Raw genomic sequence first — 24,801 nt, 5'->3', positions numbered from 1 at the left:
TTGACTGCTTCAAGTACAAATGGAGCTTCAACTGCTTTCGTTCCTTTTCCGTTTCGTGGGTTCTTTGCATTGGTAGATGGCGCCATTGTTAACACCTATTTCCTTATGAGGTAAGGCTTAGTATGTCAACAAGAGACTAGAAGTGATCTAGCTTTAGGAGGGCGGAGTGTTGCCGATTGATTTTTACCCTCGGGAAATAATCCCTGCAGACCCGGTTCACAAGTGTAGAAACTTGTGGGGTGGCTTAATCAATCTGTCGTCTGTAGAGCGTAAGAGTGCTAGCCGGATGACTTCTAATGAGAGAAAGTAGAGAGAGAAAGAGAAGTGAAGTCTCAGCTCTCAAAGTTGTCAGAATATCTGAACTTGTGTAAAATGACGACCCAAGGGGTCTATTTATAGTGTCAGATCTACCAGATTTGTTTGGGGACACGTGTCAAATGATGATACGTTCTGTTACATGTGCTCCGAAATTTATGCTAAATGCGGCGCTCTCCGGCCAGGGCTTATGCGCTAGGCGGCCTTCAGGGCTTACGCATGACGGAGCAGCCTGTACAGCGGAGAACGCTGGACGGACAATCTCCACAAAACTGTTGTTTTCAGCCTTCCTGATGCTATTTTTATGCAACTATTATGCCTTTTATGTGTGTATACGATATGATACACCATTACTCATGATATTAGTAATTATGATACTACTAATAATATTCTTAGTAATAATACTAATTTTTAATAAGATGATAGATTTAAAATTAATGATACTTTTAGTTTTAATGATAACTATAACAGTGCTAATATTAATAATAACTATAAAATAATCATTTTTACTACTAGTGATATTAATTTTAGTAATAGTTCATTAAAAATGATACTCATAATAATAACTATGATAAGGTTAATAATAATACTTATATGCACAAAATGATATCAATAATAGTAATAATAATAATAGTCATGTTACGTATCAGCTTTCTCAGCACCTCATCATTGATACTTCCTCAGCACCACATCAGCTTTCTCTCTCCTCCTTTCTCACCACTCCTCCCATAACACTTCCAGGACACACCATTGCCAACCATGACATACTTCCTCCCAATCACATACCCCACAAAATTAATTAAATAAGTAATGTACAAATTGTTTATGCTAAAGTACAAGTAAATAAAGCAAAGAAATAAAGAAATAGAAATTGAACTCGTGCTGGCAGGTTTCTTCACCAAGACAAATTAGAGGGCGAATCTTGTGAGAGCTTGGTGAGGGCTTGGGAAGGCTTGACACCGCCAATGGAGCCCTCGGAGGGCATGCTTGTTGACATGGTGGAGGACTCACCACTGGGAGTGGTCTAATAATAAGATAATAAATAAAGCAGGACTTACAAAAAAACATCCTCCAAACTCTACCTACTCAAAAAATAACATTTCCACGTCAAGTCATCCCATCTCAAACCCCCCAAAATATCTCTATGTCTTAGTTATCTTTGCGCATGGTATTAATATTTTTTAAAATTAATACAAAGATTTAAGAAAGTAATGTACTCTCTCCGTCTGCAAATCTATTGTCCATTATTCTATTTTGGGATGTCATAAATTAATTGTTCAGATTCTTTTTCAACCAATCAAAAGAGGTTATTCTGGAGAGAGAAAATATATTATTGGTGGAGAATGAAGTTAGTAGAATTTCCTAAAACTGCGTGTTTTTTTTCTTGGAAAAATAGATTTGGGACGGAGGGAGTAAGAGATAGGGGTTACTCGCATATACCTTCGTTTTTTTTTTATATTAATTAAGTTACTCTTAATAAAACACATACATACGATACATACATACATTTGTTTAGTTGGTTGTTCCTCATACACGTGTGCTTGTTAGTTTCCACTTATATCTTATCCCCTCCTGCATTTGCAACCCATTGCTCTGCTTCATTTTTCTCACTTGAATTCTCTTTCTTTAGTAACTCTTAGTTGTGGTGCTTCTTAATTCTCACTTGTTAATAGAAATATGGAACCTACACAAGTCACACAGTTTGCTCGCTTTAAAATCCCTCTTGAAAAAGTACTTGAAGCTACCAACAATTTTTCTAAAGAAAATATCATCGGAAAAGGTGGTTTCGGAAACGTCTATAAAGGAAAACTCAATCACTTAGGAAAGTCTATAAGAATTAATGCTCGTCGATTAGGTCGTAAACAGTGGCAAGGGGAGCCCGAGTTTTGGACCGAAATTTCGATGCTTTCTAGCATCAAGTATCAAAAAATAGTCTCTTTAATTGGTTATTGTGACGAACAAGGCGAAAAGATCATCATAAATCACCATTATCCCAAAGGAAGTCTTTCGATGCATCTAGATAACCCATCAACTTTAAGATGGGATAAAAGAGTAGATATATGTTATATGGTTGCGTGTGCAATATATTACATCCATAATGACTTGGACAAGAGTTATTACATTATACATCGTAATATTAACAGCTCTACGATTGTATTGGATAAAAAAATGAATCCTTATCTATCTGGATTTGAACATTCAGTCAAACATTCAGTAAGTCGTAGGGACGAAGTTTTTCTTTCTGAGATTACCGGGGCACGAGGGTATATAGATCCGGCAATTGTAAAGAGTGGAGGTGTGACACATAAGTCGGATATTTACTCATTCGGTATTGTCTTATTTGAAATGTTGTGTGGGAGAAAGGCGAACGAAGTTAATAAGCCGTTGCTAGGTCCATTGGCCAAATTTCATTATGAAAACGGAACATTGGAGAAAATAACACATCCTCATCTATGGGAACAAATTACGATTTCAAAATCATTTAAGTTTTTCGCAGAAGCAGCCTACTCTTGTTTACATGAAGATCGAACACAACGTCCAGATGCGGGCCAACTTTGTGCTAAACTTTTTGAAGCATACAGGTTGCGGTTTGAGGATGTTCAAAAGATGGTAAGAAATTAAAGATTTTTGTTGTTTGCTGTTCATGACTAGTACTATTTTTTTTTAATAATTTCATCATTGCTGCATATAACATTTGGTGAACTAATAAATGTTTTTAATTTGTCAGAAAATAAAAATAAAATTTTTACTATTTTACCTTTAAATTTTTTTAAAATACAGGGAATATAAGAAATAGCAAGGATAAAAGTGTCGTAATGTTATGGGACAATTATAATTTTTTAAACTTCGTAAAACTTTTAACTGTTATGGAATGGAGGGAATAAGATATTTTAGTTCTGATAAAAGATGATTCTTATGGCGGTGAGAAAAATGACATTAATCTTATGTTTACCGATTGGCATCTCTTTTGAGTTTGTTAAGTTTATAACTTTATAAATTTTTACAAACAGCGCGTTGTAGCGATAGACTCCTTATTTATTTTATATATAACATAATTAGTTAGTTATTCGTTGTATAAAATTTATATTTTAAATTTAATATTTAAACGTTAATAACTCTAACAAAATAAAGGATAAAATATGTTTCAAATTAATAATTAAAATTAACTGAATTCGAATATTCTTGTTTTTTAATAATGTATTAAAGTGTGGGTGTAGAAAAAATTGTAAAGAAAAAGAGAAAAAGAAAGAAGTATAAAAGATTTTAAATAAAAAATATATAAAAAAATGGTTAAGAAAAAATAAAAGAAGTCATATAAAGATTGTAAGAAAGTTCGAGTTTCTCCCCTTAAAAATATCCGTGAGATTTATTTTTTTGAAAGCTGGATTGCCTCAGAGAGGTTTTACCGACTCGTATTCAGGACCCAGGTCCGACCTGCCTGCCCCTCGAGATGGTTTAAGGTTCGGATCCTTGTAATGCGGTTCAAGTTTCTGCCCGAAAGCACATGCATGCGTGACAAATGAGAGTTCTTGATACCAACAACTATCTGTATATGTAAGCTTATGTAGTTATGTTATGCCAAGTTTAAATAAAGTTATTTTCCACCAAGAAACTGAAGTTTCATTTATGATGAAATGTTTGAAAAACTCACTGCTCACGAATTATGGTTATGAACATGTTGGAATTGGTTGGAAGATGCATTAAAAAGGGAGCCATAGTGATGTCGATATAGTTGTTGATTAACTGATTTTTAATTTAATGTAGCATGAGGAAATTGAGAAGGAAGAGGAACTACGGAGAAAGGAGGGCGAGATGAATAGAATACCTTCACGCTTTTGGAACGTAATTTGCTGAATTTTTATCTTTTTTAAAAAAAGAAAGTAAAATAAAATAAAATTGGTTAAAAATTTTACATGTATTGATTGTGATAATATAATAGTTTATTAACTGATTTTTTATTTAATGTAGCCTGAAAGAAATAAGATGGAAGAGGAACTACGGAGAAAGGAGGACAAGATCAATACAATTATACCTTCACGTTCTTGGAAGGTAATTGATTGAATTTTTTTCATTAAAAAAATAACAAAAAAATTGGTTAAAAATTTACAGGTATTAATTTGAAATTACATTAAGGGTCACCTTACATTAGAAGCAAATAGATAGTAAGAGATACATAGTTAAAAGGGATTGATCCATACAGAATCAATTTCGATCCATACACAATCAAATATACTTTATGATGTTGTATAGTGTAACAATTATAATCATATTTGATTGTCATCACTCTAGTTAAAAGCATAATACTCCTTCCTTCTCTAAATAATTCCCTAATAATTTTTTTTTGGATTTAATATTGATTTGATAATGTCAATGACAACTACCTTGTAAATTTTTGTTGGATTTAACATAGACATGATAATGTCACGTTTTACTGAAGTTTTTTAGAAAAAAAATTATTTTGAGCATTCTGTCACAACCGAATAAGTTCGTGGCCCAACCCACTAAGATTATGACCCAATTAAGGGTTTTAACCCAAGAACTTCATGGAAGGCCCAAGAACATCATGGAAGCTCCCTAGAACTTTCCCATGAGTTCTTCCATGGAATGGTATGGAATGTTCATGGAAATATCTATCTCCATGTATATACTTGAAGTTTCTAGTACTTAGATCCCAACCATTGATTTAGATTAATCTTAGTCATCCATTTTTGTGTTAGAAGTAGTATAAATAGGGGTGGTCTCATTTGGCACACCACACCTCAAATCTCAAACATTCTCTCTTGTAAAGCATTCTCAAGCAATATAAGTATTTTCTTCAATTCCACTTGTTCTATAATATTTTCTCTTTTGGTTACTTGAATCATCATAAGGTCCGAGTAAGGCTGACTTAGTAGAGACTAAGTGCCGCATGTGAGCTTATTGAGATAAGTCCGTGACATTTGGTATCAAGATCAAGGTCGATTCAAGGAGATGGCAACCGAGACCGAGAAGAATGTGAGCGCAACAAGTGGTGTGATGGGTGATGAGACTCGTGGTCGGGTAGAGACTCGACAAGGAGCCAAGAAGAACCGAGGTATGTCCAAAGACTTTGTCGCAAACTTGGACAAGAGGATCATGGATGTAGAGACATCCATGGACGACGTGAAAGCAAAGGTCGAAGACGTCCACCAACGTTTGGATGGTTTGGACGGGGACTTTGACGAATTGAAAGATGATTGCAGGAGTGCAATCAACGTGCTAGACGTTGACATGCGACGTGAGATCCATGACTTAAGGGGTATGCTCATGGGTGAGATTACGAAGTTGCGAGGCGAAATGGAGGGGGAGGTCTCCACTATTCACCAACGCCTCGTGGATTTACAAACCAACATGAACTCTTGTTTGAGATTCATGGCTAGTGGGGGTAGCAACACTGGATGCAATGATCCGAAGGTGGACGTTCCCAAGCCGTCACCGTTCGTGGGGAAGCGAGAAGCCCGAGCGGTTGATGATTTTATATGGGAGATGGAACAATACTTGGAGGGAGTCAACATAGTGGATGCTGCAATGAAGATCAAGACGGCAACCCGTTACCTGAAGGATACCGCAGCGTTATGGTGGCGTCGTCGATATGGAGATATCGAGAAAGGTACGGTTACTATTGATACTTGGGATGATTTCCTTACTGAACTTAAGAATCAATTCTACCCCAAGAATGCTCAAAAGGATGCGATGAGTCGTCTACGTAAATTACATCATTCCGGGACGATTCGGGAGTATATTAAAGAATTCACGAACCTTAGCCTGGAGGTCCCAGATATTCCCGATGATATTCTCCTCTTCTATTTTCTCGATGGTTTGCAACCTTGGGCTAAAACGGAGTTGGAGAGACGAGGAGTCCAAGACCTTGCCACCGCAATTGCTCAAGCGGAGGCACTAGTCGACCATGCTAATAGGAAAGATTCGTTCAAGTCAAAAGATAAGAAGGTGAGCCATGAGAAAGGTGGGGGAGATAAGCCCGCCCAATCAAGGAATGATAATACACGTAAGCCACCAACCGGGAATAACAAGAGCATAAAAACTTCTTACAAGAATGATGGATGTTTCATATGTGATGGACCTCATAGAGCCCGAGATTGTCCGAAGAAAGCTAGCCTTCATGCTATGGAAGCTCAAAAGGCGGGTTGTCAGGATGAGGAGCGGTGCATAGGATCAATGCATATCCTCAACGCAATCAAGGCCAAGACGGAGATACCGAAGGTAGTGGCTAAAGGACTCCAATTCGTAGATATTAACATTTGTGGAGATCGGGTACGAGCTTTGGTGGATACGGGAGCAACTCATAACTTTATCTCCACCGATGAAGCCAAAAGGCTAGGACTTAAGGAAACAAAAGAGAGTGGCATGATGAAGACGGTGAACACGAGTGCCAGACCGATTAGTGGGGTGGCTAAAGACGTATATGTGAAGATTGGAGAATGGGAAGGAATGATTGATCTCTCAGTCGTGCCTATGGACGACTTCAAGTTAGTACTTGGGATGGAGTTCCTAGATAAGGTACGCGGTTTCCCTATGCCGTTTGCTAATTCACTGTGTATCTTGGATGGTGAGAAGACTTGTATGGTGTCAACCGAACGTGGAAGCAAGAGTGCATCCAAGTCACTTTCGGCCATGCAATTCAAGAAGGGGTACAACAAGAATGAGACATGCTATTTAGCAGTAGCAAAGTAAGAGACGGTCGAAGATAAGGGAAAACTAGAGGTACCCAAGGAAATTGAGAAGGTCCTCGATGAGTTCAAGGATGTCATGCCCAAGGAGTTACCAAAGAAGTTACCACCTAGGAGGGAGGTTGACCATGCGATCGAGTTGGAGCCGGGATCAAAACCACCTTCCAAAGCCCCATACCGAATGCCACCACCCGAGTTGGAGGAGTTGCGAAGACAACTCAAGGAGTTGCTGGATGCGGGATACATCCGACCGTCAAAATCCCCGTATGGTGCTCCGGTACTATTTCAAAGAAAGAAGGATGGGTCCTTGCGGATGTGTATAGATTACCGGGCACTTAACAAGGTAACTATTAAGAACAAATACCCAATCCCACTTATTGCTGATTTGTTCGATCAACTTGGGAAGGTGAGATACTTCTCCAAGTTAGACTTGAGATCGGGATATTATCAAGTCCGAATTGCCGAAGGAGATGAGGCTAAGACCACATGCGTGACGAGGTATGGCGCTTATGAATTCCTAGTCATGCCCTTTGGTTTAACCAATGCCCCTGCCACATTTTGTACTTTGATGAACAAATTATTCCACCCGTTCCTCGACAAGTTTGTCGTGGTGTACTTAGATGACATAGTCGTATATAGCGACACCATGGAAGATCATGTGAGGCACTTGAAACAAGTTTTCCAAGTACTAAGGGATAATGAGTTGTATGTGAAACTAGAGAAATGCTCATTTGGATTAAAAGAGGTGGAATTTCTTGGACATCGAATAAAAGATGGGAAGTTGCTGATGGACGGGGCTAAGATCAAGGCAATCCAATAGTGGGAGGCACCAACCAAGGTTACTGATTTACGATCTTTCCTTGGTTTAGTAAACTACTATCGTCGTTTTATCAAGGGATACTCGGCGAAAGCGGCTCCATTGACAGAATTGTTAAAGAAGAACAAAGCTTGGTTGTGGGATGAGACATGTCAAGCAGCATTTGAAGAGTTGAAAGGAGCGGTCATGGAAGAACCGGTGTTGAGACTTTCGGATGTGACCATTCCGTTCGAGTTACACACAGACGCATCGGACTTTGCTATTGGAGGAGTTCTAATGCAAGAGGGTCACCCGATCGCATTCGAAAGCCGGAAACTTAACGAGGCGGAAAGGAAGTACACTGTGCAGGAGAAGGAGATGACGGCGGTGGTTCATTGTTTGAGGACATGGAGGCATTATCTTTTGGGATCAAGGTTCGTGATCAAGACGGATAATGTGGCAACGAGTTATTTTCAAACCCAAAAGAAGTTGAGTCCCAAACAAGCTCGTTGGCAAGACTTCCTAGCCGAATTTGACTATGTGTTGGAGTATAAGCCTGGGAAGGCCAATGTGGTAGCTGATGCCCTAAGTCGTAAGGCGGAGTTTGCAGCGATCACAAAACCACAATTCTTCCTTCAAGATCGTATAAAGGAGGGATTAGAGCATGATCCTATAGCCAAAAACCTTGTTGGATTGGCTCGAGATGGGAAAACGCGAAGGTTTTGGCTCAAGGGTGATCTATTATTCACCAAAGGAGACCGGTTATATGTGCCTAAGCGGGGTGATCTTAGACGGACAATCTTGAAGGAGTGTCATGATTCAAAGTGGGCTGGTCATCCAGGTATCAAGAGGACACTGGCATTAGTAGAAGGCACTTATTATTGGCCAAGGATGGAAGACGACGTAGAGACGTACGTGCGAACATGCCTAATATGCCAACAAGATAAGATAGAGCAACGCCAACCAGGAGGACTATTACAGCCGCTACCTACACCGAAAGGACCATGGGAGAGTGTTTCCATGGACTTCATTACTTGCTTACCTAAGTCGGAAGGGTGTGGGAGTATTATAGTCGTGGTAGACCGGTTTTCTAAGTATGGTACCTTCATAGCTGCATCATCCGAAGTTACCGCGGATGAAACCGCAAAACTATTTTTCAAGAATGTGGTGAAGTATTGGGGGATACCGCATGTGATAGTAAGTGATCGAGATCCGAGGTTCACAGGGCGTTTTTGGACGGAGTTGTTCAAGATCATGGGGACGGACTTGAATTTCTCCACGAGTTTTCATCCCCAAACAGACGGACATACGGAAAGGGTGAATGCACTATTGGAGCTCTATCTTCGACACTATGTAAGTGCAAATCAACATGATTGGGCTAAGCTTCTTGATATTGCTCAGTTCTCTTATAACATGCAAAGGAGTGAGTCCACGGGGAAGAGTCCTTTTGAGTTGGTGACAGGACGCCAACCATTGACCCCGAATGCTTTGGCCGCTTCATATGATGGAAGCAGCCCAGCCGCTTATAGAACGATGAAGGAGTGGCACGAACAAGCCGACTTGGCGCGAGCATCACTAGATAAGGCGGCCAAGAAAATGAAGAAATGGGCGGATGAGAAAAGACGACATGTTGAGTTCAAAGTTGGGGACCAGGTGATGGTGAAGCTTTTACCTCAACAATTCAAAACATTTAGGAAGGTGCACAAAGGATTGATCCGGAGATATGAAGGCCCATTCCCGGTAATTGGACGTGTTGGGAACGTATCTTATCGAGTTCAACTACCGCCCAAGTTAAAGATTCATCAAGTCTTCCACGTAAGTTTTCTAAAACCTTATCATGGGGACGAGGAAGACCCAGAACGAGGAGTTTCCAAACGAGCACCAATGGCAGTTGCGACTTCGTTCGATCGTGAAGTGGAAGATATCTTGTTGCATCGAACGGTACGGAGACGAGGTGTGCCGAGCTATAGAGAATACCTGGTTAAGTGGCGTAACTTGCCCGATAGTGAAGCAAGCTGGGAAGCCGAAGACTTATTGTGGCAGTTCACAGAGAAAATCAAGAAGTATCACGAGGATCACACGACGAGGACGTCGCGAGCTTAGGTGGGGGAGAATGTCACAACCGAATAAGTTCGTGGCCCAACCCACTAAGATTATGACCCAATTAAGGGTTTTAACCCAAGAACTTCATGGAAGGCCCAAGAACATCATGGAAGCTCCCTAGAACTTTCCCATGAGTTCTTCCATGGAATGGTATGGAATGTTCATGGAAATATCTATCTCCATGTATATACTTGAAGTTTCTAGTACTTAGATCCTAACCATTGATTTAGATTAATCTTAGCCATCCATTTTGTGTTAGAAGTAGTATAAATAGGGGTGATCTCATTTGGCACACCACACCTCAAATCTCAAACATTCTCTCTTGTAAAACATTCTCAAGCAATATAAGTATTTTCTTCAATTCCACTTGTTCTATAATATTTTCTCTTTTGGTTACTTGAATCATTATAAGGTCCGAGTAAGGCTGACTTAGTAGAGACTAAGTGCCGCACGTGAGCTTATTGAGATAAGTCCGTGACAATTCAATGATGCTAAATTGAAAATTTTAATTATATTTAGCAGTTACGTTTTTCAATGAAAAATTATTTTGAAAAATGTATGAATGGTAAGTCAACAATTACTTTAACACGAAACTATTACTATAATTATTACTATTAAAAATTAGCCCATTGACATATGGATAAAAAATTTAAATTAAAAATGTAAATTGTTGAAATTTGAATACGAAAAGAATCTAGTGGCCATATTAATTGCCACCACACTCTTGCAGGTAGAAAACTTGGAACAGTGGAGGGTTAATTTCAACGACGTATTACTCGCCACCACATTTTCAGACAAATCTGTAAAATTCGACGGTCATAGTGATGATCTTTATAGAACAGAACTCCTCTGTAATGATAGAGAAGCTCTTATCCTGGAAGAAGGCCTGAAAAAAGGAGAACTACTCAAGAAATATTACTATGTAATGATAAAATTGATTGAGAAAAAGGCTTATCGTAAAAAATACGGTGAAGAATATTCGTCCCCGGAAATTGAGGTTCTCAGCAGTTGTAACCATGTCAACATAGAATTATTTCTTGGATTTTTTGAAGATAATATTTGGTGGGTTCTTGTCTCCAAATTTGTTTCTACTGATTATCTTATTTCTTATTTGGAAGAAAAAACTCTTTCATGGGAAAAACGTTTAAATATATGCCTTGACGTTGCACGTGGTCTAAGATACCTACACCACGAAATGGAGGACCAAAAGATTGTAATACACCGGGATGTTAATAGTAAAAACGTTGTGTTGGACAAGAATAATTGGAGTGCAAAGATTGTTGGATTTAAAAACTCTGTATTTCTACCTCCAAATCAAGATGACGGTGCTCTCCACCTCAATAAGATTGCTGAAAAAAATCATTATATGGATCCGGAGTATGTTGAGACCGGTAAACTGAAAAGAGAATCGGATGTATTCAGTTTTGGAGTAATTATGTTAGAAATCCTATGTGGGATATCTGTCGATCGTCTAATGGAAACTGGGGGCAGTAATGATAAAGATTTAGCGGATTTGGCTAGAAGGTGGTTTGAAGATAAAGTTTTTAGGAGAATGATGGCTCGTATGATAAAGGGAGAAAATGTTGAAAACAATTTTTTGTTGAATAATGGAATCAGTGAAAAATCCTTGGACACATTCATAAAAATTATGTGTCAATGTGTGTCCACAAAGCAGAATCAGCGTCCAACTATGACAAGGGTTGTCAAAGAACTTGAGGAAGCATTAACCTATCAAGTAAGTAGTATTTTAATAAGGCATTTTCTTTTATTTATCTTCTTTTTATTAATAAGTGATAATTAAATATATTTATCGGTTGTTGAAATATTTACAGGAAGGTGATGAGGACACCTTGAGAATGTCTTTTGAAAACATTGCATTGGCCACACAAAACTTCAAACGTGTCATCGGAGGAGGAGGTTTTGGGAAGGTTTATATAGGAGAAGTTGGACAGAATACCGTTGTTGTAAAGAAGTTAGATAAAAGTCTGGGTCAAGGAGAGAAACAATATTACAATGAATTACAAATTCTTTATGAGTATAAACATGAGAATATCATCGGTCTTGTAGGCTATAGCAACGAAACGGATACAAAAATCATTGTGTTGGAGTATGCATCTAAAGGAAGTCTTGATAATTGTTTGAATGATGCTAGACTCAAATGGAGAAATCGGCTTATGATATGCATTGACGTTGCAACTGCACTCAGTTTCCTACATGGAGTAGTTGGAGAAAAAGAGGTAGTGATACACAGGGACATAAAAGCCGCTAATATCCTACTGTGTGATGGTTGGAAGGCAAAACTCGGCGATTTTGGCCTTTCCTTCATAAGTACGTTAAATAAAGATACAAACTACGCCATTGATCGTGCTTGTGGTACGCAGGGATATGTTGACCCGTTGTACTTTCAATCGGGTTTCTTAACGACAGAATCTGATATTTATTCATTTGGTGTTGTTTTGTTTGAGATCTTGTATGGGAGGGCAATCTACACAATCCCTAAACACGAGAGTCGGGATCTACTCAGTTTTGTTAAACACAAATATGAAGAAGGAAAACAAGGCGATTTGGTGTTTGAAGCTATTAAGGAGGAAATTGTGTCAAAATCATTGACTGCATTTTTAAACATTGTCATTAAGTGTTTAGATGGTGATAGAGATAAACGGCCAACGTCAAAAGAAGTTTTGACGCTACTTAAGGAGGCATTGAAGTTGCAAGTAAGTTATCAGATTTTATTGATTTAATCTCATGAGGAAGATATAGCGGAACTCAATCAATTTTTATAACATTTCCTAAAACCCGATCAACAGAAACGTCCCAAAACAGTGATGAAATAAAAAAATGCGTCACATTGTCCTTAGAATGCGGCTGATATACTGAATGCCCCAACATCAACCAATGCGGCGCCCTTAAATCAAATCAGAAGAATCGGAACAAAAGGGAATGTGATACATACCAGCCCTGCACCATAATTTTCACTTTTTGACTCATTTATCTTATCTTGAATTCAACACAACCAAAACACGATTCAATTGGCTCAAAAGTTTACTAGAACCTCGTACCAATCATTTCTTATCCCAAAAACAATGGAAGTATTATTCGTAACCACAAATTTGACCAAGTTCAAAATTAACCACCACTTCCACCAAATGAATTCCCGATACCAAATTGACTTACAAGTCCACAAAGGGTGTTGAAATATAAGATTAGATTTGACAATATTAACTTGTGATTTATTTCATGAATGGTCCTAACTTAATCTGGTTACAAGTGCAGGACTTGTGTTGAAAAGAATTGTAGATAAAGTGGCTAAATTTAAAGTATTTGGTGGCTTAAGTTGATAGAAAGGAAGTATGGTGAAGTAGCTGAAAAGTAGAAAAGAGTGGGGTCTTACTAAATAATTCTGCGATTTTGCTTCATTGTGTATGGGGTTTCATTGTACAAACTTATCAATATTTGAAATCCTTTAAAATACTACTCCGTGCTATTTTGATTGTTCACCAAATCTACCATCGTTATCTTGTTCGCACGATAAATTTCGCTGCTCCGGTGGTATCCTTCAAATACAGATCAATGTTGTTCATCCTGATCCTGTTGCCTTCAATTCAATATTACCATTGGTTACCGCCAGGGGCGGTTTTTAATGGGGACAGGCGGGGGCAGCCGCCCCCAGTGGATTTGCAATTTTCAGTGTAAAATTTTTGAATTTTTCGACTTTGCCCCTAGTGGATTTTGTTTTTTGCCCCAAAACCTACACATTTTGCCCCAAAACCTTTAAATTTTGCCCAAAAATCTTCAAATTTTACCCAAAAACCTTCAAATTTTGTCCACAAATGTTAAAATTTTGCCCCAAAACCTCCATAATTTGCTTAAAAACCTCCATTTTTTGCCCCAAAATCTCCATATTTTGCCCAAAAAATTGCCACGATTTTAATTTTTTTTTTTTTGCCCCCGGTGACTTGAAATCCTGGTACCGCCACTGGTTACCGCTGGTTAGTTCTTTTATTGAACTTTAATGAATAATTTAGGGTTTTTATCTTTTTGAATTTGATTTAATTGCTGCACTATAATGCTAATTTTAAGTTTTTGATTTTGATACTTTCTGTATGTTTTTCAGTGATTATTACTAATTAATTAGTTTTATGGTTGGTTCTCTAGTTATTGATTATGCATTTTCCTGTTACTAATGTTCAGAAACCAACCTTGTCCGTAAATACTTACAAAATTTCCTCACAATTTATAATAATACCAAATCATTCAACTCTGTGTTTGCAATGTGAACTAAAAACTATACATGTTCTAAAATTATTTTTCATTTCCTAGTGGACTGTGTACGCTGATCAAATTGATTGGGGCATTATTATCTCCAACTTATTCATGCTACTTGCTATCGTTGACTTCATTTTATAATTGTTAGCCTAACATGCATCCAGCTGACTACTGGATTGTATTGTATAAATTAGACAAGGTTCTTACTAAGACTAAAATTTAAACCAAAAATAAATCCACACATAATTGCTTGGAAGGGCTGTTAGCAGTGTTTACAGGTTTCAAGTTGTTGATATAAATATATCCAGATGCTTTATTTAGAATTTTGATTTTTTAAATTTTTTTTAATATTTTCCTCTACATGTGATTTCATCTTTCCATAATAAGTCTGATACTTGACTTTTAGTATAAAATGCAATAGTCAACTTTTAGTTATCCTTACTCCCTGTATCATATGTGATGAATGTGTTTGCATACCTGCTTCCCTTTCTATCATAACCCATTGTTTTCGTGCTTCTAAATTTTTACTTGATTTATTACTTTCCTCTTGTTCTTAACCCACAGTTTTTCCGCTTACTAGCTTTCAGTCGATTACCAAAAATATGGAACCTACATTCACAGAGTTGGCTCACTTAAAAATCCCACTTGAAGAAATACTAAAAGCCACAAACAACTTTGCTGAAAAAAATATCATTGGAAAAGGTGGTTTTGGAATCGTGTATAAAGGGAAAATCAACCGCTCGGGTAAGTCTATAAAGATTGTTGCGAGGAGGTTAGATCGTAACCGACGGCAAGGAGACGCTGAATTTTGGACCGAGATTTTCATGCTTTCTACTCTCAAACACGATAATATAGTATCTCTAATTGGGTATTGTGATGAAAAAGGTGAGAAGATCATAGTAAATCGCCTTTATGCAAAGGGAAGTTTAGCGAGGTATATAAACAACCCAACCACCTTGAGTTGGGCTGATAGATTGCAAATATCTTTGTGTGTTGCACAAGCAATACTTTACATCCACGATAAGTTAGGTGGGAGTTATTGCATCATACATCGTAATATTAATAGCTCCACTATTGTGTTGGATAAAAATTATACCGACTATGATGGTGTTGACTATGATGGTGTTAAGCTATCTGGATTTGAACATTCGATCAAACAATCAATAGATAGAAAGGACCAAGTTCACCTTGGTGAAGCTATTGGTACAAAAGGTTATATGGACCCAGCAATTGAAACGACTAAAGGTGTGACCCACAAGTCGGATATCTACTCATTCGGCGTTGTTTTATTTGAATTGTTGTGTGGAAGGAAAGCATTTCAAGATTATAAGTTGCTTGCTACATTGGCCAAAAAACATTACGAAAATGGAACGTTGAATGAAATAATACATCCTGATTTGCGGAATCAAATGAATCCGGAATCATTCGAGTTGTTTTCAGAAGCAGCCTACTCTTGCTTACAAGACGATCGAACACAACGTCCAGATGCATACCAAATTTCCCGTAAACTTTACGATGCATACTACGTGTCGTCTATTACTTGCTCCACGGACGATGAGGTAATCATGGTGCTTTTCTTTTTCTTGTTAATTTCATCGTTGCCACAGTTAAGTAAATTATATATTACTTTTAACCTCTTGGTTAATTTCGATAATCAGACAAACTTATATGAAATATACGTGAATTATTCATTTAAATCCTTAAATTTTGCTTGAGATCTTACAATCACATGTGAGTGGATCTTACAATCACATGTGATTGTCCCGCATTTTTAATTCTAGCCATTTATTTTATTGATCTAAGGGCTGAGATTTATCCCTTAGTTTTCAAGCAAAATTAAGGATATAAATAAATATTTCAACTACAATAACTTAAAAGCAGAATATCGAAAGCTACTGGATTAATTAATATATGTAAATCAGTTATTAGTCGAAGCGAATTATCCTCTTTTGGACACGGAGGTTCACTAAGCTCGGCCGAGCAACTCTTAAAGTGAGTTGACGCCTCGAGATTAATCAGCTTGCGTAGCGTGTTGAAAGAGATCCAAAAAATAAAAAATAAAAGAAACATAATACTAATAAACAATCGATGAGTAATATCACTACAAAAAACCTTGCTTCCCATACGATGCATACGGACAACATGTCATCCGCATAAGGTACTCCAATTTTCGGACGACATGTCGATCGTCATCTGGAGAGCCTCGTCCTTGAAACTTTGTTAGGACGACAAAATTTTGGTTTCTCGAACGACAACTAGATCCCACATCGAATTTCAAGTCAAAACACAAGTTAAAGCACGACAAAGTTATCCGAACAACGTATTACAGCGACATGCCGTCTGCAATTTTTTTTTTAATTTTTTACAAAAATATTAATGATTATTATATTATAATTTATTAATTATTAGTATGTTTTCCAAACGAACACTACTACAAAAAATCCCCTAAGAAACCTCTTTTTAGAGCCTTTGGAACCTGTTTTAAAACAGTTCCTTCGATAGGGGTTCCTTATGTGGAGAACCGGTTTTAAAACCAGTTCCTTTGCCTAGCTTTAGAAACTGTTTTTTGCTAAAAAGAGGTTTCTATTCTTGATATAGAAACCTCTTTTTAATAAAAACAGGTTCCTTTCCTTAATGAGACCTGTTTTTTTTTTTTTTTAATCAGTTTCTTTAACTTTTTTTTTTTTCTTCCTAAATTGATTTATAGCTTACAGGAGGTGAAATGATAAGGGAGAAAAGTTATTATTAATATAAACTAAAAATTACATCACGGGCCAAGGTGTTAACCCCAACATGAAACTTACAAAGACTAAATATATACAACTAACCAAAACAACTAGATTATCTGGACAAATATAAACAAAAGGTTGACCAACTACATAAATAGAAGTGACTGTGATGTTAAATGGCTCAAATGTTGCACCCAGAATCCGTCATTGCTTCAGCCTACTCCAACTTTCAAAGGGGTGTCCCTTATTCAAATATCGGACCTAGCCAATATACACAAATAATTAAGCAAGAAGACCCTTTGGACACGATGATACTGGGTAAATAAATTATCATTGTCATAAATTATCTATCAATTTATCCATGTCAAGGGAATTGCTGCAGCTGCAATTATAAAACCATATAGGCAAACATACATGCGTAATATAATAAATTTATGTTGCTTTAAAAAAAAATTATATTGTGTTAGTGCCTTAGTTGAACACACATAGAAATTTAGAACTTACCTGAACAAAGAAGCAAATGGTGGAAAGTGAAAAGTGGTAAGTGGATGTAAATGTAAATGGTGGGGGTTTTGGTTTTTGGTATAAATAATAAGCTAACGTGTTTTGTTTAAATTTTCTAGTTCCCGCTAAAAAAAATTACACCGGGATATGTTTTAAGAAAAAAAGAGGTTCCAAAGGAAAATGAATTGAAACCTATTTTTTAAAGAAACGGGATCCTATAGTCTGAAACCGATTTTATTTTAAAAAAAGTTCCTTTTGTCCGGTTTAGAAACCTGTTTTTTTCCAATCCTTAAAAAAGAGGTTTCTATTTGCTTTAGGAACCTGTTTTTTCTTCCTCCTAAAAAAAAAAAGATTTCTTATGAGGGTTCCTATCAACTATTTGTAGTAGTGTCTTCACCAAGAATCAAGTCCCTAATTCCTTCAAACGCTAGCTTAGTAGTTCCCGCGGAGCTACTAACCTCGATAACCGTACTCGACCAACTTTCTGGTGAAGATGACAATAAGATTAGCGCTTTAGGTCATCATACAACACAATTTCCACTGATGCTAACATTGAGATAAGGTTATTGAACTCGTTGATATGATCCGTTACGCTCATACATTTCTTCATCTACGTATTGAACAATTGACGTATACAAAAAACCTTATTAGCGGCGCTAGGTTTTTCATATATGTTTGAGAGAGCCTTCAAACAATTGAATGTCGTCTTCTCGTTCAAAACGTTGCCAACAACGTTCTTAGCAAGTGCAAGACGAATTGAACCCAAAGCTTGGCGATTCAACAACGCCCAATCGACAACACTCATGCCTTCGAGTTTATCCTCTGGAAAGGGTTGGTGAAGCTTTTTCTGATACAAGTAATCTTCAATTTGTATCTTACAAAAAGCGAAGTCCTTTCCATCAAACCGATCGATCTTCAATTTTTCATCTTCAAACATTGTTCCCAAATCAAACCTAGAGCTCTTAATACAAGTTGTAAGGATTTTTAGAACCCAAACAACGCAAGTGATTCCAGAAAAGCACTCACCCAAAATGAAAAACGAAAGTAAGAACGCAAAAATTAAATATGAACACTAGATATAACGTGGTTATATGTAATCAATGTGATTAATTTAATCCACGGCCAAACTAGAGATATTTTATTGGTAATTTCATGCATACATGTATGGGTTGGAATGGTTATATTTTTAGTGCAAAAAGAAAGACGAATCGCATCACAACGAGGAGTCCAAGTCCAACACAAATTCCACCCATTAGACCTCATCCCGGTCTCGATGGAGCTTCAAAAACGACATGTTGCTACTGACCATATTTTGTAGGCCATCCCGCTTGCGATCCCTTCTGTCTCGATTGAGAAAGGGGCTATCTCGGTTGCGATCCCTTCTATCTCGATTGCAATGAGCAGCAGCTCAACTTTGTTTCAATCTTCTTCACTCTCCAATAGTTAAAAGCACAAATCTCGTTCACTGTAAACGTGAAATAAAACTCTCGGGTCTTGACCACGCTAAAAGCCGTATAGCATGTCTACTATTGTATTATTAAATATAGGGGAGTGATATGTACACAACTATTTTTGTTATGTACACAACTGATCATGATTTACAGTTTGTAAAACATGATTGGTTGTGTACATAATAAAAATAGCTTTGTACATATCATCACCCTTTATTTTACCTTAATCTTGATGTAGGTTAATGAAGAGAATGAAGTCAAGGTCAACAATAAGGCTAGCCTGGTTGACAAGACACTTGAAAGCTTCCCGCCGTGCATTCATAAGGTAATTGGCTAATAAATAAACGGATTAATAGTGCGCCAAAATAACTCAAGTACAGTTCAAATTTTATAGCATGCATATAGATTAACTTTTATCTACTTCTTTAATGTATTAAATAACTATGAATTGTTTCCGGTAAAAAATTTGGAACACTTGAGGATTGAAGTCAGGGACATACTATTGGCCACAGATATCAGCAATTTTTATACATGTAATGAAGGTCATAACAAAACTATGGTACCAACAGAACTGGAATGTTTTGATAGAGAATGTCTTCTTTCCGTAAAAGGCTTGAATAAAGATGAACTGCCCAAGAAACAATACACTGTAACGGTAAAATACATTCATAGTGATGCATATCGTGAAAAGTACGGAAAAGAGTATTCATGCGTAGAAATTGAAATTCTTAGTAGTTGTAACCATGAAAACATACAACGTTTTCTTGGATACACCGAAGCGTATTGTTGTACTGTTCTGGTCTGCCAGTTTGTTTCTTCTAATTGCCTTTCGATGTATGTGGATGATCCTATTCTTACATGGGAAAGACGGTTGAAAATCTGCATTGGTGTAGCACGCGGGTTGAATTACTTGCACTACGAGGTGGAGGACCAAAAGATGGTTATACACGGTAATATTACTGGTAGAAATATTTTGTTAGACAGTGATTGGAGCGCAACAATCGTTGAATTTGGGTGCTCTGTTTTTCTCCCTTTGAATCTAAATGACAACGCCCTTCGCCAAAATGTGATTGATGCTGCAAATCCTTGGATGGATCCTAAATACGTTGAGACAGGCAAACTTAAAAGAGAATCAGATGTATTCAGTTTCGGAGTAGTTATGTTTGAAATTTTGTGTGGGATGTCTGCTTATCAACTTAGGGACTATGAGGGTAGTAACGACAAAGGCTTGGCACATTTGGCAAAACGGTGGTTGGATGACGGAAAAATAAAGAAAATGGCCGTCAAAGGAGAAAGTATGGATGGTACCTTTATTTTAAATAAAGGGCCAAATGAAGACTCTTTGGAGACATTCATAACAATCATGTGTCAGTGTCTGGAATTAAAGCTGAACCAACGCCCAACAATGCAAGTGGTGGTGAAGGAACTTGAGAAAGCCTTATCGTTACAAGTAAATCAATCATTTTAATATATATATATATATATATATATATATATATATATATATATATATATATATATATATATATATATATATATATAGTGGTAGGATCAAGGAGTAAGTAATCAATCGGTGGATAGCGGGGGGAAGCAAATTTTTTGTTTTTTTTGTTTTTCGTTTTTTGAAAAAACTTTGTTCACGAACATTATAGATTGGATGAAAATATGAACATTTAATAAATACACTTTGTGATAAATGTTTTTATTTTGATGGGAAAACGCTCGAAGAATTAATATATAAAAATTATCGTGTTTTTCGAGCGTATGTTGATGTTTTAGATATTAGGGTTTATAGGGTTTAGATATTAGGGTTTAGAAATTTGGGGTTTAGGGTTTAGGGTTTAGATTTAGGATTTAGATTGAGTTTTTAACATGAACGTTTTAAAGTTTAGAGGTTAGGGTTTAAGGTTTTGGATTTAGGGACTAAACCCAAAACACTAAACCCTAAACTCTAAATCGGGCTAAATTTTACTTCACAAAACATGAAAAAAAATGTTAACATTCTTCACGATAAATATTATCTTGAATGTTATTATTGTCGATCGTTATCCCGCCTAAATAATAACATTTATCACGAAGTGTCTTTTTTAAATGTTCATATTTTCATGTGATCTTGATGCCTGAAAAAAATTCCAAAAAAAGGAAAAATAAAAAAATTTGCTTCCCCACAATATATATATATATATATATATATATATATATATATATATATATATATATATATATATATATATATATATATATATATATATATATATATATATATATATATATTATATATATATAGTGGCAGGATCAAGGGGGAAGTAACCAATCGGGGGGAAACAATTTTTTTTTTTTCGTTTTTTGAAAAAACTTTGTTCACGAACATTATAGATTGGATGAAAATATGAACATTTAATAAAGACACTTTGTGATAAATGTTTTTATTTTGGCGGGAAAACACCCGAAGAAGTAATATATAACAATTATCGTGTTTTCGAGCGTATGTTGAGGTTTTAGATATTAGGGTTTATAGGGTTTAGATATTAGGGTTTAGAAATTCAGGGTTTAGGGTTTAGATTTAGGGTTTAGATTTAGGATTTAGATTGAGTTTTTAACACGAACGGTTTAGAGTTTAGGGTTTAGGATTTGGTGTTTTAGGTTTATGGAATAAACCCAAAACACCAAACCCTAAACCCTAAACCCTAAACTCTAATTCGGGCTAAATTTTACTTCACAAAACATGAAAAAAACGTTCACATTCTTCACGAACAATATTATTTTGAATGTTATTTTTGTCGATCATTTTTCTGCCTAAATAATCATCACGAAGTGTCTTTTCTAAATGTTCATATTTTCGTTTGATCTTGATGCCGAAAAAAATTAAAAAAAAAAACGAAAAAAAAAATTACTTCCCCCCGCTTCCCCCCGATTGGTTACTTTCTCATTGATCCTGCCCCTATATATATATATATATATATATATATATATATATATATATATATATATATATATATATATATATATATATATATATATATATGGAGAAGATCTAGCGCTAAGTGGGATAAGGGGATAAGTGATTTTGTGATTTTTATATCTTGAGTTCTACAGCTCCGATTTTTAAAAAAAAAATTGCTGTTATCTACTGACATTGTGTAGATTCATAATTTTTTTTTAATTGGGGCGTTAAGATGCATCTGATGCATGTCATCCGCTGTTTGATGCATTTTAACTGCCTTTCATGCAGCAGATGCATCTTAGCAAAAAACAAAGAAAAAATGACTTTTGATTAAAAAAAAAAACGGTGTTTAGGGTTTAGTAATTAGGGTTTAGAAATTAGGGTTTAGGGTTTAGAAATTAGGGTTTTAGAACGACTTTTTAAACGAACGGTTTAGAGTTTAGGGTTTAGGGGTTAGGGTTTAGGGTTGAGGGTTTACGGAGTAAACCCGAAAATCCTAAACCCTAACCCCTAAACCCTAAACTCTAAATCGGGCTAAATCCTAAACAAAAACTCAAAAAAACCTCAAAAAACGTTAACATCCATCAGATGCATTTTAAGCTCCTGTTGAAAAAAAAAAAAAAAATTTATGAATCTACACAATGTCAGTAGATCACAGAATTTTTTTTTTTTTTTTAGATTGGAGCTCTAATGTAAAAGATATAAAAATCTCATTTTACTTATCCCCTTATCCCAAAAATACCACTTATCCCTTGATCTCCCATATATATATATATATATATATATATATATATATATATATATATATATATATATATATATATATATATATATATATATATGAGAACATCAAAACTATAACTTCATTGAAATATTTCTGTAGAATTATAAGAACTCAACTGTAACAATATTATAGTACGTATATATAAAATGGTCATTAAGATTCTTAAATCTTCTAGGAAAAACAGTTGTATCATGCAAAATAGAAATCATATATGCAAAATAGAAATCATATATGTAAACTATCAATCTTTGGTTATATAATGTTATAGTGAATATATTTAATTTGTCCGCTAATTTATTTTCACAGGAAAACAATAAATGTACCTTGAGAATGTCATTTCAAGACATTAAATCAGCTACACATAACTTTAGTAATTGCATAGGAGGAGGAGGCTTTGGAAGCGTATTCAAAGGTGAAGTTGCACATGGAGAGGGTACTCAACATTCTATCATAGTGGCAAAAAAGTTAGATAAAAGTCAAGGTCAAGGGGAAAAACAATTTTATAATGAGCTACACATTCTTTATGAGTATAAGCATGAAAATGTGATCGGCCTAGTAGGCTATAGCGACGAAACTGATGAAAAAGTAATTGTTTATGAACATGCATCGAATGGAAGTCTTGATAAACACTTGAACAATGCTAGACTTGCATGGCGGAACCGACTTAATATATGCATTGATGTTGCTGCCGGGCTTGAATTCCTTCATGGAGGTGTTGAAGGAAACGATGTAGTGATACACAGGGACATCAAAACTGCCAACATTTTGTTGTTTGACGATTGGAGGGCAAAGCTTGGTGATTTTGGTCTTTCTTTAGTATGTATAATTAATAAAGATTCAAAGTATGTCATCGATCATGCCTGCGGCACAAAGGGATATGTAGATGAATCATATATGAAATCCAGTGTATTAACCATAGAGTCCGATATATATTCCTTTGGAGTGGTTTTGTTTGAAATTTTGTATGGGAGAGAATTATTTGCGATACCCAGAACTAAGGGTGTGTCTCTACTTAGTTTCATTAAACAAATGATCGAACAAGGAAAAGAAGGTGACTTGATTTTTAAAGCTATAAAGGATGAAATCGGATCGAAATCACTGAATGCATTTCGTAACATTGTCTACAAGTGCTTAGATGATGATAGAGAAAAACGACCAACATCCAAAGAAGTTTTAGCACAACTTAAAAATGCTTTGGAGTTGCAAGTAAGTTATTATGTTTCGTTTTATTAAACTTTGCTTTCGTCAATTACCATTTTTTGATACTGCAACAGTAGTTTTTTTTCATTAAATTTAATTATTTGCTTTAATATATACAGGAGGAGGAAACCATGTAAGAGCGAAAATCATTCAAGCGGATAAGATCTTAATCAGATTGTTGCCACGTCTCATTCACTTCGTGTTTTGCCAATCGAGATCAAAAGTTTGTATTCGTATTAATTGAAACTGAGACTGTTAAACTCCAGTTTATGGCTACACAAGCTTTCTTGATTATAATTGAGTCCTTTGATACTGTTGTAGGAGTCTGTTTAGTGTTGGGCTCCAACTAACTATTTCTGTTTAGAGCCCTTTTTGGAGTCCCTTAATTGTTTGAATTCAACTAATTGCTTAAATTTAAAGGCTGAAAAATCATATGTAAACTGGATGTTCAATTCTGAAAAATCATATGTAAACTGATTATTTCATTGTACAAGCTCATTAATATTTGAAATGTTTCAAAAATTTACTGTATTGATTGTTCACGAACCTTACTACCGTTAGCTTGTTCGCCGAGATAATTTTTGCCGTTCCGGCGGTATCATCAACCGCTTCTCCGGCGGTATCCTTCAAAAAACCATCATTGATGTTCATCCTGATCCTTTTGCCTACAGTTCCACCATTGATTACATCTCGTTACTTCAATCATTGAACTTTAATGGATTAGTTCCACTTTCTATATTTGATTTTATTGCTATAATACTAACTGTAAATCTATGATTCTGATACTTTCTATATGTGTTTCAGTGATATTGTTGGAAAACCGTGTGTACTTTTAAATCAGATTAACGCAGCGGATAGTTAAAATAATAATCAATTATTATTTTATAAACCATTTACAAGATTAAATATTAATATATTTAAATTTAATAAAACATGCAAATGATTAACGATCCCAAAGGTCCAGTTACACCACTAATAATTGTCAAAATATGTAATTCACAA

General features: G+C 35.9%; 3 protein-coding genes across 4 annotated transcripts; all 3 read left to right on the top strand.

Moving 5' to 3' along the window:
* Positions 1-1,902: 1,902 nt before the first annotated feature.
* Positions 1,903-19,200, top strand: LOC139902760 (uncharacterized). 2 transcript variants are annotated; one of them, XM_071885361.1, is made up of 8 exons: positions 1,904-2,925; positions 4,081-4,158; positions 4,285-4,365; positions 10,652-11,656; positions 11,754-12,635; positions 13,195-13,910; positions 14,768-15,746; positions 19,110-19,200. In XM_071885361.1, the coding sequence occupies exons 1-6, from the start codon at positions 1,993-1,995 to the stop codon at positions 13,204-13,206; spliced, it is 2,991 nt and encodes a 996-aa protein (XP_071741462.1). In that variant the 5' UTR covers positions 1,904-1,992; the 3' UTR covers positions 13,207-13,910; positions 14,768-15,746; positions 19,110-19,200. The 2 variants fall into 2 exon arrangements, with proteins under 2 accessions (XP_071741461.1, XP_071741462.1); XM_071885360.1 differs by lacking the exons at positions 13,195-13,910; positions 14,768-15,746; positions 19,110-19,200 and adding an exon at positions 12,729-13,188 and having other exon boundaries at positions 1,903-2,925.
* Positions 14,790-17,198, top strand: LOC139900486 (receptor-like protein kinase HERK 1). The gene is made up of 2 exons (XM_071883255.1): positions 14,790-15,746; positions 17,115-17,198. Exons 1-2 carry the CDS (start codon positions 14,790-14,792, stop codon positions 17,196-17,198), a joined length of 1,041 nt encoding a protein of 346 aa, XP_071739356.1.
* A 133-nt stretch (positions 19,201-19,333) lies between the features above and the next one.
* Positions 19,334-24,235, top strand: LOC139896897 (uncharacterized). The gene is made up of 3 exons (XM_071879538.1): positions 19,334-20,321; positions 22,906-23,805; positions 23,919-24,235. Exons 1-3 carry the CDS (start codon positions 19,428-19,430, stop codon positions 23,934-23,936), a joined length of 1,812 nt encoding a protein of 603 aa, XP_071735639.1. The 5' UTR covers positions 19,334-19,427; the 3' UTR covers positions 23,937-24,235.
* The last annotated feature ends 566 nt before the right edge of the window (positions 24,236-24,801 follow it).

This window comes from Rutidosis leptorrhynchoides, chromosome 3 (genome assembly GCF_046630445.1).
Source record: "Rutidosis leptorrhynchoides isolate AG116_Rl617_1_P2 chromosome 3, CSIRO_AGI_Rlap_v1, whole genome shotgun sequence".
NCBI classification, from domain to species: domain Eukaryota; kingdom Viridiplantae; phylum Streptophyta; class Magnoliopsida; order Asterales; family Asteraceae; genus Rutidosis; species Rutidosis leptorrhynchoides.
The sequence above is the reverse complement of the archived record's forward strand: the minus strand, read 5'-3'. Positions and strand labels throughout refer to the sequence as shown.

Excerpts from the sequence above, each read along its gene's own strand:
- LOC139902760 (XM_071885360.1), top strand. The coding sequence starts at position 1,993 with ATGGAACCTACACAAGTCACACAGTTTGCTCGCTTTAAAATCCCTCTT. Across the intron at positions 2,926-4,080 it reads TTGAGGATGTTCAAAAGATG|CATGAGGAAATTGAGAAGGA; the intron begins GTAAGAAATTAA and ends AATTTAATGTAG. Across the intron at positions 4,159-4,284 it reads TACCTTCACGCTTTTGGAAC|CCTGAAAGAAATAAGATGGA; the intron begins GTAATTTGCTGA and ends TATTTAATGTAG.
- LOC139900486 (XM_071883255.1), top strand. The coding sequence starts at position 14,790 with ATGGAACCTACATTCACAGAGTTGGCTCACTTAAAAATCCCACTTGAA. Across the intron at positions 15,747-17,114 it reads CTTGCTCCACGGACGATGAG|AATCCGTCATTGCTTCAGCC; the intron begins GTAATCATGGTG and ends TGTTGCACCCAG.
- LOC139896897 (XM_071879538.1), top strand. The coding sequence starts at position 19,428 with ATGGTACCAACAGAACTGGAATGTTTTGATAGAGAATGTCTTCTTTCC. Across the intron at positions 20,322-22,905 it reads AGAAAGCCTTATCGTTACAA|GAAAACAATAAATGTACCTT; the intron begins GTAAATCAATCA and ends TTATTTTCACAG.